Source organism: Hippocampus comes, unplaced genomic scaffold (genome assembly GCF_001891065.2).
Source record: "Hippocampus comes isolate QL1 unplaced genomic scaffold, H_comes_QL1_v1.1 scaffold249, whole genome shotgun sequence".
NCBI classification, from domain to species: domain Eukaryota; kingdom Metazoa; phylum Chordata; class Actinopteri; order Syngnathiformes; family Syngnathidae; genus Hippocampus; species Hippocampus comes.
In genome coordinates, this window is record NW_017805035.1 from 757,545 (window position 1) to 776,657 (window position 19,113).

General features: G+C 42.2%; 1 protein-coding gene and 1 long non-coding RNA gene across 2 annotated transcripts; both read left to right on the plus strand.

Annotated features, from left to right (window-relative positions):
* Positions 1 to 3,001: 3,001 nt before the first annotated feature.
* LOC109512109 (uncharacterized) lies at positions 3,002 to 4,953 on the plus strand. The gene is made up of 2 exons (XR_002167461.1): positions 3,002 to 3,098; positions 3,742 to 4,953. It is a non-coding gene; the product is annotated as an uncharacterized LOC109512109 (long non-coding RNA).
* Positions 4,954 to 8,920: 3,967 nt separating this feature from the next.
* Positions 8,921 to 19,091, plus strand: tmod4 (tropomodulin 4 (muscle)). The gene is made up of 10 exons (XM_019863810.1): positions 8,921 to 9,018; positions 12,223 to 12,410; positions 13,492 to 13,648; positions 14,110 to 14,229; positions 16,499 to 16,591; positions 16,664 to 16,794; positions 17,476 to 17,583; positions 17,681 to 17,824; positions 18,404 to 18,548; positions 18,931 to 19,091. Exons 2-10 carry the CDS (start codon positions 12,309 to 12,311, stop codon positions 18,951 to 18,953), a joined length of 1,023 nt encoding a protein of 340 aa, XP_019719369.1. The 5' UTR covers positions 8,921 to 9,018; positions 12,223 to 12,308; the 3' UTR covers positions 18,954 to 19,091.
* The last annotated feature ends 22 nt before the right edge of the window (positions 19,092 to 19,113 follow it).

A 19,113-nucleotide genomic window follows, 5' to 3' on the forward strand; every position in this document is an offset into this window, starting at 1 on the left:
CCGCGGGGGCGGCCCGCCAGACTGCAGCCGCCCACCCCCGCATTCACGGCGCCCCTCGTTCCACCCTCCATCAGCCCCCTCCATCACTGACGCCACATATGGAAATTGAGGTCATATGCTCAATGTAAATATTTATGCTGCCTGATGTGAAACACAAGCCGCACGCCCGATTGAGTCACAAAACACCCAGAATGCATTGCACACATCATGTTTATTGATCAACTGATTATAAAATTTATACATGGAGATATGTACTGATAATCCAACCTACCAAGCATTTACATGATGTCATATTTCTTTGCATTTTTTTTCCCACCCAAAATTTATTTCATGTTTTTGTATTTAGTCAGTTATTTTTGTTTTGACTAATTTATCTCATTATATAACTTTTAAAAATGTAAATAGAAAATAATATTTAAATTTAATTGTAAATAATACCTGAAAAATAGTCAGACAGCGATTTCACATATTGGTTGAACTTGTCACATTTTAAACAATTGCTTAATTCAATTTGGAAAAAAAATACAACCAAAAAACGAAAATTACAATTATTTTATTAATAAATATATATTTTTTCATGTTTTACATACATATCTTAACCTTTTTTTTGAACCTCATGCCCTATATTTGATTAATCTAATTCAGAATCGAATTCTCGTTCTTGAACTTTTTTCATTAAATTGATTTCTCTTTTTTTTTAATGAAAAAGAATGCGTTATTGTTGTATACAGCATAAACAAATATATCTAAAATAAATATAAAAATGCAAATACAAAACCTTGATGCTAACATGGCGCCGTTTATTAAGTGCGTGTCTATAAATACCACTCAATGACAATAATTCAATCAAAAGCTTAACAGTTTTGTTTTTCGCTGGGGGGAAACACGTGAGAGAAAAAAGTAGAGAATATTCTTTGTTTCCATGTGCTTTGCTTTGCTCACATGCTGCTTTTGTGACACGTTGTTGTGGACTTTCGTGTGTCTGTGTGGTGTGCGCACTTGTGTGCGTGACCTTCATGTGATTTTGGATTGTATCATTTTGCTTATGATTGCCCCGAGCATCCAAAAGTAGGGTTTCTGACAACTCTTTCAATTTTTTTTGTAATACACATACTGTATATACCTGTATATATTTTTTTTAAATCCAAGGAATGGTCCATTTTTTGGGGAGACGGTACAGGTATCAGATTTGATTACATTTTTCATCATATGGTTGCTTCATCTGTGATGATTTTAAGCAGTCATTTTTATTTTTTATTTTTAGTAGCTTAGTAAAGTACCACGTCGTGCCGCAACAAGCCAGGCAGCAAGCCAAGGCAAGGCGGCTTTATTTATCTAGGATGTTTCATGCACAAGCCCCCCCCCACACACACCTCCTTCACACAAGCAAAGATAGAGATTTTTACATTTGGGGCTGACTTCACTTCTGTTTGTCATCTTATTCCATTTCCATGCAGCATAACAGCTAAATGCTGCTTCACCAAGTTTGTTTTGAACTTTGTGGTGACACTAATTGACACAAGTCTGCAACAACTCAGAGCCTTACTGGGTTTCTCTATCCGCATTTCTTGAATGTATTCCGAATCCAAATGATGCGATGATTTATAGATCGGTATCAGAACATGACTGGGAGCGAGTGTAAAAAGCCTTTAGGACTGAAGTAATATGTTCTGATCTCTTTGCTCTGGTCACCTGAGCTGCCGTGTTCTGAATCAACTGCGACTGTTTGATGCTCCTCTCAAGGAGAATAAGACCGTTACATCAATCAAGTCTACTGGAGATAAAAGCATGGATAGGTTTCTCTTGGTCTGCTTGGATCATGCCATCATTCAGTCTGGATATGTTTTTCAGCTGGTAAAGGGTTGTTTTAGTGATTGATTTGCTATGACGACCAAAGGTCAGGTCCGTGTCGAGTCGGACCCCCGGATTTCGGATTTGGTCTTTGCTTTTGAAGCCATTATTTAGCTATTTGCATTAATAGCTGAACGACATATCGCCGACAGATACAGTATATATGACCTCGACTTGAACTGCCTTCTCGACGGGAATAATTTTGACACCTTTGCAGACAAACGCCAGACAACACTGTGCATGCATCTCCTTGCTGACTTGCGGTTTCACACCCTAAGTTTTATTCGAACCTGCTCGAGACTAAAGTGCTGCAACAGTTATGTTATTCGTAAATGAAAGCATTGTTGAAGAAATGAAAGCACTGCATCAGCTATGTTTTTCGTAAAAGAAAACATTTGGAACAATTTTGGGAAAAAAACTAAAGCATTGGAACAGTCATCGTGAAACCGAAAGTGAAGTATCCATTGGGAGCTACGCCCTGTTTAGAGTATCTAAGATTTGCCTTGAGAGATTTCCGCTGCGCATTTGTGCCCTGATCACAACCATTGTTTGTGTCACGCTTGTGCCCTTGAACGTTCACATAAAATCTTCTTCGAACAACTTCTCCATTTCCAACCTCTGATTTCACACCTCACCTCAGCCTGAATTCAAACGAACACGCGGAGGACTCGGAGGACGCAGACAACAGCGAAAGGCCACCGCCGCGACCACAACATCCCCACCTACCCCCTCCATCCCTTTCGAAAGACAGTGCTACCAGGTGTGATCTAACAACAATCCTCTTTTTCTTTTTTTGCCGAAAGTAATTATCCCCTTTTGTTTTGATAAGCTGAAGGAAATTTTGGTTCATCCAGTTGTTCATTTGCTCCAGACGTGTTAATTGAACTGCTGACATTTGGGAACATTGATAAATATAGCAGTGTGTCATTTGCAGAACCGTGATAACCAAAATAGGTGTTCTGAAGCACTTAACCCAAGGCTAACTTATATAGACTGAAGAAAAGGGGTCCAATTACTGACCCTTGAGGGACCCCATGGTCTGTGGTCTTTTGTGTTGTGTGTGTGTGTGTGTGTGTGTGTGTGTGTGTGTGTGTGTGTGTGTGTGTGTGTGTGTGTGTGTGTGTGTGTGTAGTGTTTTTCGAACACGCGGAGGACTCGGAGGACGCAGACAACAGCGAAAGGCCACCGCCGCGACCACAACATCCCCACCTACCCCCTCCATCCCTTTCGAAAGACAGTGCTACCAGGTGTGATCTAACAACAATCCTCTTTTTCTTTTTTTGCCGAAAGTAATTATCCCCTTTTGTTTTGATAAGCTGAAGGAAATTTTGGTTCATCCAGTTGTTCATTTGCTCCAGACGTGTTAATTGAACTGCTGACATTTGGGAACATTGATAAATATAGCAGTGTGTCATTTGCAGAACTGTGATAACCAAAATAGGTGTTCTGAAGCACTTAACCCAAGGCTAACTTATATAGACTGAAGAAAAGGGGTCCAATTACTGACCCTTGAGGGACCCCATGGTCTGTGGTCTTTTGTGTTGTGTGTGTGTGTGTGTGTGTGTGTGTGTGTGTGTGTGTGTGTGTGTGTGTGTGTGTGTGTGTGTGTGTGTGTGTGTGAATGAAGTCATTTTTGTGGTTATTCCCATGTAGACATGAAGAAGTTACTGCGATACTCAAATGTCCTTGAATTTTGAATTTTTGAAAGCGTGGTTCCTTCTCTGTTTGGTTCTGTTTTTTCCTCTGATGGATCTGCTCTTGAATTCTTTCCCCATGTGCTCATGTGGTTTTTCCTGTGTGTGTGTGTGTGTGTGTGTGTGTGTGTGTGTGTGTGTGTGTGTGTGTGTGTGTGTGTGTGTGTGTGTGTGTGTTTGGGATGGGGGGGAGGAGACATCTCAGTCGACGGGAAATAGGATCCTCCTCCCTGCCCTTGTGGGACAACGTTGAGAGACAAAGAGAACGCAATGGCGCTGATGTGAGCAGGGAGGCCGGCCGTCTGCGTCCATTCACATTTTCTGCCATTCACATTTTTTAACAAGACGAGACGGCTGCTCAATGCTTTTTTCTTTGTCCTGTCATCTGCTTCTTTAAACTACAAAGAAATATGCATTAATGAAATGCGGCTTTTTTGGGGGGGAGGCTTTCCTCTTTCTCTTTCAATATAAGCAGAAGGGAGAGTTTTAAAATTTCACAACATAATTGAGGCCCAAGTAAGGAGTACAGAGTTTCACCAAAAAAAAAAAGTTGAAGTAACTGTTTCGTGGACAGTTTCCAAACTGAATCAGAGACCCTGTTTAGGTTATTGGAATAAAATTGGGGCTGAGTTAAAATAAATTCCCAGTCAGAGTAATGGAGTCAAACATGCCCCCTTCAAACCAAAATTTACTTTCCAAAAATTCTCGAAAAAGATCGCCAAACTTTGACATCACACTCCGTCCCACATTAGACGGCGTAGACAAAAAATCTTGCCCGTTTCGGTCTACAAATAGGATACCCACTTCCAAATTGTGGCTCATTTGGATGAAGCCTCTTGTAGGAGTTTATCCAAGTGCAAACCCAAGAATAAAATGTCTGCTTCAAACCAAAATGGCCAACTTCCTGTTTAATTTCAGGAACGAATTCTTTGAGACCTTTTTGAGCGTCATCACAGACAGATCCACCCAATTAATTTGGTGTCGATAGGTGGAACTGGTGAAAATCCTCTAAAAGAACATTTACATAGCATAAGCAAAATATAATTTCATTAAAATGTTGGCTCGCTTTTCAGCATAGCATTTTCCAATTGGGGCAAATTCCCTGCTTTAAACCAAAATGGACGACTTTCTTTTCAATTTCAGTCATGGCTTCTTGAAACTTTTATCCACCTCATATTGTGTTGATCTGTGAAACTGGTGTTGGGGGCACATTTATTGAAAAATTTCCAAGGGGTGCTACAGAGTTTGTATTGTTTTCTCTTACGTTATTTTGTGGGCTCACCGACACAGTGAGTTTTGGCCGAGTTATTTTGAGGGCCGCTGCACTTGCCAAGATTGGTCCGTTTTCGGGCATGTTGTGGTGATGAATTTGTCAAGAATAATAAACGCAGACAACTACGCCGCCTAATATACATTTCAGAACTTGTCTTTGTACTTGCCATAGTAACATAAACAAACAGACACCTTCTGGTACTTCAGTCAGACATGTCACCGACACACCTGTGGATGTCATCAGCCTCCTCATCCTCATCCTCATCATCATCATCATGACAAACTGGCTTTCCGACTGTGGCGTCCAGTCCTCCACCGCAGCCTGCCTTTGAACTTTTTAATTGTGGCCCATCAGAACACAAAATGCCGGCTGCGCATACAAGCACACACACACACACACACACACACACACACACTCTCTCTCTCTCTCTCTCTCTCTCTCTTTCTCTCTTTCTCTCTCTCCTCCGGTCTCTCCACAAAACACACTGAGACGCAAAAAGGAGCAGCGTTCCAGACAAATGGAGCGCGTCTGGTGCGTCCCCTGGCGGCGGAATGTGTAATAGCAAAGCATCCAACTCCATGTTAGTTTTTGTATGGGCGTACGCGTGTGTTGTGGGGGGGGGGGTCTCCGAGTGGAGGAAGTGGCTTCTTTTTTGACCTAAAAAGGAACACGATTGTCGTCACGGGAGCACAGTCACAGGAATTGTGGGTGAGATAGGGGGGAGGGGGAAGGCCCATTCACTTCCTGTTTGAAAAGAAACCCACGTCCTCCGGATCACGTAGCCGGAAGTTGTTGCGGAACGTATGCATATGGTCGGTGCTGTCTTTGCCCCGAAGGTGCTCAGGGTGATCAGGCACCATGCAGGGCTGGAGAACTTGAATTACTTCCGGTTTCTCGCACCGAAAGTAAAAAGTAGTTTAAAAAAGTTAATGTTTCTGTGTTGTTTTCTACTGCATTGTTGGTTTTATTTGGGTTATTTTGTGTTGTTCAGTGTTCTTTTGCTTTTTGTTGTGTAGTGTTGTTATATGACGTTTTTTTTTTCTAGTGTAGTTTTGAGTTGATTTGTGTTGTGTTGTGCAGGGTCGCATTGTTTTGTGCGGGGATTATATTTTGTGTAGTGTTGATAGATTCTTTGTTTTTTTTTTTTTTTGGGGGGGTGGGGTGGTTGGTGGTGTGTTGAGTTGCTTTGGTTGCCTGGGAATTTACACAAGGGATCTGTGTTTTGGTACAGTTTGAACAAGCTATTAAAATTGTGTTGGCACATTGAATGAGGTTAATAGGGTAGAAGATTGTGACTGTGAAGTCTTGGCAGAGGTCAGCCCTCAGGAGGATGACATTTCGTGTGAGTGTGTGTCATGAGTCACGTTCGGGTTTGTCATGTTCTTCTGTTCCTAGCCAACATGAAGCAATTAATGTAAGTTGTAATGAATGCAATTCTGTGCAATCATGTGCCTGAATCCCACCTAAAAAAAAACCCCAACAAGGGGAAGTGTGAACTTCCTCAGTAAGTGTCACACACAGAGAAATACTCAATTCTGCTGTTAACCTTTACATTGTAAATTACATGACAAAGGATTCATTTTGTTTTGAAATGCTCAGACTCTTAAACATTTTTAATACGTGGGACTGCAAAAACGCTGAAAATGTCAATTTAAGTCACACACACACACACACACACACACACACACACACAAAGAAAGTACTGTATAAGAATATCATTTTGGGACACAAAAAGGATTACGAGACAGGAGTGATACACAACGTGCGCGTGTTTGTGCGTTGTTGTCCTTGTAACTATGGATGGTGTATCGATGTTGTCAGGTGTGATTTCAAAGTCATAGAATGTCAAACATGTCCTTCAAGTTTCATAACATCATAGCAAGAATAACATGGAACTCCCGGGGAGGACAAGTGATTTACATGTAATTGTGTGTGTGTTATTGTTGCAGGTAAGGATGCACCCAATGTTGTCAGGTGCGTTTCATGGTTACAGAATGTCTCGGGTTGTTTCATAACATGACAGAAATAATCATAAGGTCATTGTAGATTGAAGGAGACAATATGTTCATGTGAAACACACACACACACACACACACACACACACACACACACACACACAAAGTGCAATAATATGAGGACCTCATCCCCTCAAAACAAAAAATAATGAGCAATAATGTCAGCGCAAGACACAAAATTGATGAGAATATTACTTTGGGATGTGAGCATGAAAATGTGGGACACAAAAGAAGACAGCGAACGTCTGAGAATGTCAATGGGGGACACGAAAAATTAGTTGTCTATTTTTGTTATTGGTACTTGTGCATAAATTGTTGCCAGGTGTGTTTGACGACTACAAAATGTCAAGTCTGCTTCGTGACATCACCGTACGAAATAGGTCATGAGGAAGATGAAGGCAGAGTGATGTCAATGAGAGACACAAAAACACAGAGCGTGAGAATCTTAGTGTGGAACACACACACACACACACACACACACACACAAATACAAAAAGCCGCTAATGCAGCATTTGTCCTCAAAGTCCGAGTTTAATAAGGGACACATGTGAGTGTCAATGTGACACACACACACACACACACACACACACACACACACACACACACACACACGCGCGCACACAAAATAGACAAACAATTTGAGTGAATGTCAGCTAAGGACAAAAAAATGAAAGTGTGAGAATACCAATGTAGGACATTAAAAAATGTGAGAATGTCAATTTGAGACCAACAAGAAGACAAAAAAAATTTGAGGATGTTAATGTAAGACACAACAAAAAGACCAAAACAAAAACAACCAAAAAATGATTTTGACATAAACAAAAAGCCAAAAAAAATTGTGAAAATGTTAATGTAACACACAAAAAAAGAAAATAAAGCATCAAGATGTCAAACGAGAGATACAAAAAAAAGGATGAAAACTTCAATGCGGTGCACAAAAAAAAAAAAATACATTTAGGGGATGTTAAGAAAATGACCAAAGAAAGCATGAGAAGGTCAATGTGGGGAAACATAAGTGGGTGTTAATGTCAGGCACAAAAAAGGTGGGAGAATGTCAGTCCGGGGACACAAATGGGACAACAACCAAAAAAAAATGCAAAATGTATTAGTATTCAATGCATATGTATTATGTGTGTGTGCGTGCGTGCGTGTGTGTGTGTGTGTGTGGGGGGGGGGTGATGCAGAATATTGTCAGGTGTTGTCATGGAAATTTGATAATCACCAGTGTTCACTTGTATCACATATCCTGCTATCCATAAGCAAGGTCGTTCCTGTGCAAGTTTGTGATTTTCCTGCGCTTCAGACTTGTCGATGCAAAAAGCGATGAGCTGCAAACAGATGTCAAGACGGGGCACCTTCCCCATCTCATGCTCATGTTTTTCAATGGTCCAAAGCGTATGACTAATGACAATGAAGTACAACACAACCGTATTGGCAACATGTTGAAACTGTGTTTTACACTTGAATCCTTCCCAAGAAGCAAAAAAAAAAAAAATGTATAAGAGTCGCTCCATCACACATCTGTAAACGGTGTTTCTCCATCAATTGTATCGCTGGAATAAATCTCATCGTTTTACAAAGACTTTCGTTGTCTTGGTTTCCCTGGACAACATGTCTGTTGTTTGTGTGTTTCATAATCATGATGTCAACACAGAATGACAATAGTACGGTCTGGAACGGCTTGTCTTGTCCAAACAAAAGGAGGTTTGTCTCAACAGACGTACTTGTCGCGACCGAACGTTTTGGTGCCATCTGCTGGACACGAACATAAACACGCGTTTCAGCCATCGATCCACAGTCTTTATTTTCTACGCTGTTGAATCCTCATTTACGTCACAATTGAGCTGAAGACCACATCCTCACTTCGACATTATTCTTACGGTACTCGTTAGCTGCTAAGTCCAACATGCTAAACTTCAGCTTGTTGAACTGGGCTAATATTGTCGCCTGTCTTTACACTGACTAGTTTCATCCACTGGGTGTCAGTGTTTCTCCGCGAGTGTGCTCCACTGTTCATGTTACCGTCGATCCTGAAAGTTCTGTCGCTGTCCCACCCTCCTCGCTTTCTCCCTCTATAATAATACAATGCTGACGTCACAAGAGAGGTGGGGTCTTTAGGATGGTAAAGGGTGGTGGTAGTGGGTGTAGTCGTGTCTCAGTGGAGGCTCGGACCCTGTGACTTGAGGTAGGTGAGATCCATGTTGAACTTTTAAATCCTCAATGCCGCTTGTTCCTGCTTAGGCATACTGAATTTGGGGCTAGGAGAATTTTAGATGGCAATAAAAGTGGAGGTTTTTGATGTTTAAGTGTTTAGAGGTGTAAGATGAAGGTTTTTGGACAATGAAGGTTTCTGGAAGGTGAAGCGGGGGTTTTCAAAAGCAGAATATGAAGGAATTTGGAAGTATAAGATGGAGGTCTTTAGAAGGTGAATGTGTTTGGAAGTGGATGTTTTTGGAAAAAGAATATAAAGGATTATGCAGGTTGGAGGTGTTTTTTTGGGGGGGGGCATATGAAGGTTTCTTGAAGATTTGAAGAAAGGAAAGATACTCGAAAGTTGATTTTGGAAGTAGAAGATGGAGATTTTTAGATGTTTTTGGAGGTTGAAGACAAAGGTTTATGGAACATGAAGTTTTCCAGAGGATGAAGTTTTTGGAGGAACAAAGAATTCAGAAGTCAAAGATGGGGGGGAAAAAATATAGGGATTGAAGGTCTTTGGAGCACGATTTATTTTATTTCATATTTTTAAAAGAAAATGATGATTTTGGGAAATTAAAGCTAGATATTTACAAGTTTTAGGATGTAAAACATGCAGGATTTTGGAGATGTTTCTAAGTTTTTGGAGGTTAAAGATGATGAAGGTCTGTGGAACGTGAAAGTGTCTGGAGGATGAAGATGGAGATTTTTAGATGGTGAATGTATTCGAAAGATGAAGGCATTTTGATGTTGATGTTTTGAGTAGGCCAGGAACGTCTTTGAAACATAAAGATGAGGAGTGGAAGTTGAACATGAAGATTTTCGGAGATTGGAGTTGAAGATATTTTGAAGTTGGATAAAAACAGTTGATGGATGAATTTGGAGAAATGTAGTTGTTTTTTTTTTTTTGTGGGTGTTTGTGGGTGAATCAGCAATTTCTCTTGGCTGTGTGACAAGACGCATGTGCAGTCCATGAGTGTGCGTGTGTGTGTGCGTGTGCGGGCAACCTAAGGCGCTGAGGCTTGACGCGACTGCAAGTAGCTGACTTGTCAAGCTAAAATTAAGCCCAGCATGATTTGGAATGTTACACTTGGGCGCTAAGACCTGCAGCAACAGGAAGAAGGCAAATGTGTGCCACCGTCAACAGCAAAAATTACCTTCATATCCTGGAAGTGTTTGTTCAGGAAATGGTTGGCTTTGCCAATTTATTTATTTGTTTGTTTTGATATATATCTGTGCTGTCAAATTCTGACTCTGAATTCCTCCTGCTGAATTGCATTAGCCTCAAAACATTCAATAGACATTTTTTTAGCTTGAAAAACTTTGCAAAGCATCACTTCCAGCTTCCAGGCCAAAGCAATCGATGGACCAGTGATCCAACCTCGGGTAGGGTGCAAACATGATTGACTGGTTTTGGATGCTGCTGCTGTTGCCTGCTCCGGCCCGGGTGGATTGGTGGCCGGGTTGTGACGGTTTATGAATGAATGTTAAATTTTCGAAGCTGAAAAGTGTACACAGAATATTTGAATGGGAATAAAATTCAGTGTGAGTCATTCAGATTCCCAATCTGATGGCACAGATATACTCCCATACATGTATTATTCATTTATTTATTTGATTAATTCATTTTAAACAGGTTAATGTCTGTCGATTAATTGGTTGGATCCTACTTTACCCGTGGTGGATGCATCTGTTTCAACATCCACCGTTTTCCTCAGTGAAAGGTTTCAACACCTACACATTTACCCGTAATTTCCGGACTATAGAGCACACCTGATTATAAGACACACTCACTACATTTTTAAAAGGAAAAAAATATTTTGTACACACATAAGCCGCACCCGTCTATAAGTCGCAGGTGCCCACATTGTAACATGAAATATTTACAAAGAAAGACGGTACACAGAAAGCATTTTCAAAGTTTTAATAACATACCTTAACTTTTCTTTCCAAATCGTGCCTGCAACGCGGCAGCACCACAGCAGTAAAACAGCATGAACAGGGCTGGTTCAAAAAAACAAAAAACATAAAAGTCAGTGTTCGCCGTCGAGTAATGCTTTTTTTTTTTCTCTGAAAAAAATTCTTGCTTGCTGTCACACTCTGTCAACCATTCCTTCATTAGGCTTTCTACCATCGACGCTTTTGTGTCAACTTTCACGACAATGTCTTTCGGGAGGTTTTTAAACTTTTTATTTTTTGGGGGGCGCGGGCGGGCATCGTCATCCTTGGTGGATGCAGTGCAGCCCAAAACAGGTCAAATGCGCTCCCTCGTGGCCGCTTGTTTTCAGTGTGACAGATGATAGGGTCTTCCTCAACACGTGTGTAGATATCAACTTGTCTCACTCTTACCTTTTATGCTTGAGCGCTCCCTGGCGGCCATTAGAAAAATCTTTATATAGGCCGCTTCATTAAATAAAGCGTGTGACAAAAGTCGCGGCTTATAGACCGCAAATAGCGGTAGTCACACAAGCAAAACATCCTTACTCTTTATCAGACTTTTTACAGTGAAAGACGGTCCAAACATTTGTGGGAGCATTCAAGAGGGTACGCGGAAGACAAATGAGGCTGCGCGGAAGATAAATGCGTGCGCGCAGCCTCCCTGCTATTCTTAGCGGCTACGAGTTGCGGCTAAAAGGTTTAGAGTTACTCGCACCTCATTCGATTTCTCGTTTCAGTCATCGCTTGGCCTCGCTCGCCCGCTGTGTGACGTCATGTGATGTGTTAAGTGTCTTTTCTAGGGGATGTTTGATATCACTTTTTTTGACCCAGATACCAATTCAGTTATTTACTCTTTGAGAACTCGCTGATACTGAGTACCGATACCACTAGTAGCCGATATCTGATACGTAAATTTTCAAACGACAGCAGATCATTATGACTTTTCTGGTCTCTTTCGGCTTAAAGAGTTCACTGAATATGTTGCAAAATTTGAACACAAGTATGATCAAATAAATACACGTACAAAAAAAAGTAGGCAACAGGTGAGCATAGCACTCTGTGTGTTATATGCAGGTAAGTAAACTGTTGCCAGTACAATAATAATGAGAAGATCTCAATACATTCAAATTCAATATCCGTTTTTATTCAATTAATCGATGAAATAATCCAACACTAAAAATATTTGATCGTGACAGGCTGACACTGGTAGTTACTGATCCCAATTATTTTTTCTCCCCCCCACTCTTTTCTCTCGCAGAACCCCACCACCCCGGCCCACCCGCACCAGAACGAGTGCATGTGAGTGTGCGCCCCCACCACCCCCCCCACCCCGAGAAGTGAGTCATGTCGGACCCCAGGGACATCGATGAGGACGCCATCCTCAAGGGCCTGAGTCCCGAAGAGCTCGACCAGCTGGATTATGAACTGCAAGAGCTGGACCCCGAGGTATGAGGGGGCACGTCATTCGAGTCACATGACTTGACTGGAGTCAGACCAAAAGTGTCGACTGAAAATAAATGTGTGTTGCTTGGGAGTTTGAATGACGCCGCTAAGCTGTTCTGTTCACTAAATTGTGGCATTGTCATCATGTAGGCATAGCTAGCTAGCTAGCTAGCTAACTGTGTGCGGTAGCGATGAAAAAAAATATATTAAAAGATGCACCAGATAACCATTGATGCCAACAAAGGTGCACAGGTGTTTTTGTATGAAAGGGAAAGTTGGCTCACTGGCTGCCGGATGCTTACGTCACTGGGCGCCGTTTTAGCCGCACCCTCCAAAAAATCTGAAAAACCGAAACGGTGAAAAACTATTATCTTGTTACAATTCAGTACTACATAGTCCTTGCAGTTTTTTCAGCAACATGTATAATGTATTCAGAAACAAATCCAGAATTTCATTTGACAGGGTCTTTAAAAACGCCAGTTTTAGGACTTGGGTGTTGCTTGGCGAAAACTTATGAAAGAGTCGATTTGACTTTGACTCGTGATTTGACAAGTCTTGCCTGTTTTTATTGAAAAAGCCTGCAGTTTCATCATCGGATGAAAATGTTACGAGTAACTGTCGTTTTACTATTGTTATAAGTTATAAACTCTAAAACCAACAAGGACGGACGGGTAAGCTACGTTACCTTCACAGATTTAGGTAACCGGCAGCTTTCAAACTAAGTTTCATGTTGCCTTGGTGATGTGTTTAATTGAAAAGACAATAAAGTGACAGACAATATGGGCTCTGGGTTTTTTGATGATTAAAACAACCGTGATTATACTTCGTACAACTGAGTAACTAGTAAAAACAATGAGCGCAAAGTGGTTAATGTGCAAATGAACCGTACGTTGTGACTGAGCCATACTACATAACGTGACTTGTGATTTGCTCAGCCCAAGTTATGACTAGACTTGATTTGCTACAATTTTGCCACAATTAATCTAGGTCTTGCTCAAAACTTGACGGTTAAGACTTTTACATATGTGACTTACTCCCAGTTCTGCTGTCTGGTCACATAAACATGACCTCCCTGTCCTCCCAGAATGCCATGCTGCCAGCTGGTATGCGGCAGCGTGACCAGACAAAGAAAAACCCGACGGGACCGTTTGACCGTGACGCTCTGATGCAGCACCTGGAGAAGCAGGCCATGGAGCACCCAGACCGAGAGGAGCTGGTGCCTTTCACGGGGGAGAAGAAAGGTGCCTGACATTTTATCCACGGACTCCTTACACATACTTTGTCGTTAGCTTAATAGGATAATTGCCGAAATATTTATTTATTAACGTTAATGCATTCACAAAACATATTCAAACAAGTGTCCTCTTGTATCATTTTGACCTTGAAAATCAACACAGACATGACAAATAAAACAATTTTTAGCATTTTATAAAAAATTGATATCTGTGGCAGCAAGCTAAAAATTACCTTGGCAATTATGCGATTTGGCCTACGATGTTAACCCAAAATGTCAAGGGAATCAGAGTGAACCCCCGTTTAAACCACCAGGCCGCCCACGACCTAATCATTTAGTGCTATTTATTTTACTGACCCCCCCTTCAAGTTACAGATAGCGGACCCCAGGGTTTGGATACCCACATTTGGAAGAAAAAAAAAATCCTAGCATCTGTATCGACGGTGTTCTTTGTCTATTTGCCTCCAGGAAAAGCCTTTGTGGCAAAAAAAGCGGCTGAGATTCCCCAGCACGAGCAGGTCATCTTGGAGCCCGAGCTGGAGGAGGCGCTCAAAAATGCCACCGACGCCGAAATGTGCGACATTGCAGGTGAGACCACGTCTTTAACGCTTTGCTTGTTTGTCAACTGCTCGCAGCCAAATGCAACCCCAAACTATCCATACGTGTGATGGATGGAAGAACAAGCGGCCTGCTGTGCTGCCATGTTACATATTTTCTTAATTTGCTTGTGTTTTTTTTTTTTTTTTGTTAACCCTGACTATGCCGGCACATCGACTGGACTGACCCACATATAATTTGCACTCGGACGTCCCAACAGCCACGACAGACATGCGACAGGATCCGATTCCCCGAAGTCAGCAGCTCAAAAATAAAACGCGCCAGGCTGGTAGGGTGGAGCGGCTTCTGTGGGGCGGAAGATAGGATATCTTTGTAAAACACACGGCCGTTGACAGAATAAACCAAAGATGGCCTGTGGCTCATATATTTTATATTTAAGCCTGTTAATTGTTTAAACACATGTTCAGGAATGGTGAGCCAAATTTTGGGGGTCAACTAAGAACTGTAGTCGTAGCATACAGTATATTTGGATTTGATGTGTTTGTAAAAGCCATAAAAGTTAAGGATCAATTCTTGATTCCAAAGCAGGTCCAAAACATGTGGACAGACAGACAGACCCACTGTGCCTGGCCCCTCACTGGCTGCCTCTGGCCTTGGATCTGGACCAGGTCCAGATGAGGATTAAAGCTCGGTTAGCTTCCGTCAGCCGTTTGTTGAGCTTTTTTGGCCAGCGTGTTGGCAGGGGATGAAAAGCTTGGCGTAAAAGAGAGCGCGCAACTGCAGATCAGCAATGTAATTAAGTGTTTTATTGACAATATGAGCATCAGTCGCCGCTCCCCTGCTTGGCTAGCTGGAGCCGTAAAGCTAGCAGGGTTACTGTCAGGGCCGCAGCGGGTGTTTATGGCTAAGCAGGCAGCTGTCTCACTGGCCTGCCTTTCCTTGATGGGGTCACAAGGGATGGGTGGTAGGGTGGGGGGGGAGGGTCACAGCAGTTGGTGTATGACACACTTTCATGGGAGGCAGGTTACAGCATGAGACACAGTGCTTCCCCCTCCTGGTAACATTAAAATTGTAGTTCGAGGTCTAAACTTGTTATTTAAGCTAACACGACGATGCATCAAATTGCATTAATAATAGAAGAGAAAATTGTTGCAGCATGTTTAAAAAAAGTGTGTGAAGCTAAAAAAAAATCCTTATTGTGGCTTTTTACATGCACAAAACAGGAATATGGAACACTGCATTCTAATCTAAATCAGCACTGACGATGCATCAAAATGCATCAAAAATCGAATAGAAAATTGTTGCAGCATGTTTAAAAAAAAGTGTGTGAAGCTAAAAAAATCCTTATTGTGGCTTTTTCCATGCACAAAACACGAATATGGAACACTGCATTCTAATCTAAATCAGCACATGAAGAAAATTGTATCAAAAGTCTCAATTGTTGACAAAATGTAAAAAAACGGAAGTAATATTTGGCTGCTCAAAATGTACTGGGTATACTGAAAAATGTTTCCTGGCAATCGCTGAATTTCCTTGCATACGAATTTTTGTGACAACTGCTTTTCATTTGTGTTTTATGGAGTCACCTGCAAACTCGACAATTCACATCTGCATTTCTTGCAGATGTGAAGTCAAGCCATTGGCATTTTCAGAAATGAATGGACAAATCTTATTTTTTTCTTCAAAATCTGACTCTGAACTTAAATAACCAGGTTAAAAGATCAGTGGGCACAGAACGGACCCCTGAGGGCCTCTACGTGTGTCTGGTTAGAAACGAAAGAGGAAGACTGTCTGACCGGAGTTCAAGTATCTCAAAGAGAATTCCACAGTCAACTTGCGAAGGCCTGGCTGAGGTCAAGAAACACCAGAATAGACCATTTGTTATGCGCTGCACTAAATTTAAAGATCTTTCTCGGCGTTGAGGTCTCACTTACACACAGTCAAATATCAGACTGATTCTTCTGAAGTCAACTGAGACTAACAAACAATTTGCGTCTGTCTCATCATATGTGCTCCTTCAACACTGACCCAGTACCAACAACAATAAAGGCCATAACAGACCCGATAGTTCGATTTTGGTCCCTAAACTAATGTCCTTACCGTTCCAACTGGACAGAACACCACATGCCGTCCCTGAACCAGTGCTTTGATTTTGACTGCAGTCATTGTCCCAAATTATGATGCGACTCAAATATTTCGACAGTGTCCACTTCCTTGTCTTCTACCTGGATGGCAATTGCATGCCACTCACAGATTAAAGCACAACATGACCCCGCCAATGTTTTCTCACCCCCCGCAGCCATCTTGGGCATGTACACACTGATGAGCAACAAGCAGTACTACGACGCTCTGGGCACCACCGGAACTATCGCCAACACGGAGGGCATCAACAGTACGTAGTTGTAGTCGACGTAGCTCGCGATTTCTTTTGGGAGCTTATTAATTTCTCTTGTGTACCCTTCAGGCGTGGTGAAAGAAGACCCCTTCAAGATCTTCCCCGACGAGCCGCCCAACCCCACCAACGTGGAGGAGACGCTGGAGAGGATCCAAAACAACGACAGCAGCCTGACCGCAGTCAACTTTAACAACATCAAGGTAAAGCCCGATGTTCACAGGACGTCAAATAGGTCGGTTGAAAGTATACGACAGCCAATGAAATGTCTTTTAGGTGGGTTCTCAAAATTTTGGAGTCCGTAATATTCTGATTTCAAAGTCGAAAATTGATGAGCTAAAACGAGGTCTTTAGCTTCAATCATATCAGAGCCTTTAGCTAGGTCAAAGCTAAGCTAGGAAGGAGTAAGACCCACATGGAGGTAGTTTTTTTTTTGTGGACCCCCCCAAGCCACCGCTAGCAGGCTCTTGGAGGTCTGAGGAACCATACTTTGAGAACCACCGGTAAATGATTAGTCAGTCAACCGTCATCAAAGATCATCACGACGTTTACGAAGGTACAGGACATGCTCCTCATGGCAGACGCTGGGAATTCAAGTCACATGACCTAGTCTTGCTGGGCAAGTCGAGTCTTTCATACAGACTTTTTACTCGACTTTGACTTGGTAATCACAAAACTTAACTTGGATTCGAACCACATGACTTGACAAGTCCTCCTGTTTACATTTGGCATTGTCTACAAGAATCAGCAAAGGTTGAATCAAGGCAACTGGATTGTTCTTGTTTGTTTGAAAACGTTTCGCCATGAATCCAAAACGCTACTTCAGTTCGAAATTTGAGGTAATATATAATTGATTCAACCGCACCTCGGCCTCACGGTTTCAGGACATTCCCATACCGACACTGAAGGAGATCTTCGAGGCAATGAAGGGAAACTCTCACGTGGTGGTTCTGAGCATCGCCGCCACTCGTAGCAACGACCCCGTGGCCTACGTGAGTCCAGTTTCTTTTTGGCAACTATTAACAATGTGAATGAAAATGATGTCATGTCAGCTCATGTGTGTGTATTTGTGTTTTTCGCGCCTCTCAGGCATGTGCGGAGATGCTGCAGGAGAACACCAACCTGCAGAGTCTTAACATCGAGTCCAACTTCATCACTTCCGACGGCATGATGGCCGTCATCAAGGCCATGGCCAGTAACGCCACGCTGGTGGAGCTCAAAATCGACAATCAGGTCAGAAAGAACGCACGAGAGGCAGTACGGTGGAATAGTGCTTAGCATGTCTGCCTCACAGTTCTGAGGTTCGTTAAGGTTTTAAATCTGGACTCTGGACTCCCTGGTTGTAGTTTCTGTTCTATTGTGGTTTTTCCTCCCATCTAAAATCATCTAAAAGCTCCTTAGCTTCACCGAAGACTCTGAAGCAGGGGTGTTGTCTGCCTCCTCCAACACACCCGATTCAAACGATCAGGATGTTAAGCAGGCTTCTGCAAAGCTTGCTGATCAGCTGTCGTTTCAAAAAGGTGAGCTGGAGGAGAGAGAAATCTAAAACAGGCTCGATAAGGGCTCTCGAGGACTGGACTCTGGGACTTGCCAAGTCAATTCCATTTCTGTCCTCCATTTCAGCCACGCCTTTAACCCTTTCAGAGACAGCGGTTACTACAGTGGACAGCTTATCATGTTTTTAGGTGACAGGTTAAGTTGTCCGGAGGTGAAAACAAGAGCTACAGGCAATGGATGTTTGGAAGTTATCCTAAGAGCCCGTGAATTTCTTCAGCGACCGCATTTCGGTGACAGGATGTTCTCCCCTCACAGCGACAGAAGCTCGGCGACTCGGTGGAAATGGAGATCGCCGCCATGCTGGAGAACAACTCCAGCATCCTTAAGTTCGGCTACCATTTCACGCAGCAGGGCCCGCGCGCCCGCGCCGCCATGGCCATGACACGGAACAACGACATGCGTAAGAATTAAACAGTTTATGCATCATAATTCAATGGGCATTGTGACGCTCCTTCATGTGTGTGCGCCTTGGCCACCAGGGGGCGGAGTAATACAATAATTGACATACTAGATGTAGACGTGACAATGACGATGTGAAATATGAGTCGTTTTTGAAGAGGATAAAGAATATATGCCGTGTCTGTGTTGCTACCTCGTCTTCAAATTTAAGTTTGCTGAAAAGGTCTGTAGCTGCCGTGCCATTGATGCTAGTTTTGTGAGCCAATTTACTGAAAATGGAAGGATATGAATGATAAAATGACAAAAAAAGTTCTGACCCATTTAATCGCACTGTCTTGAGTTTAACTTTTTTTTTTTTTTTTTTTGCTTGCTTATTCGTCCAGTTCGGCAGCAGAGGCTGAGATGAAGATGAAGGGTGGAAGAACTCGTCACTTGTCACGCAGAGCATCTTTTATTTTATTTTAGGACATGTGACATGATGATTCATCTCATGTGTGGGGGGAAGGAGCGTCTGTAAATACTTTCAATAAAATATTTATTCAAATCCTCTTTGTAAACATTTGTAC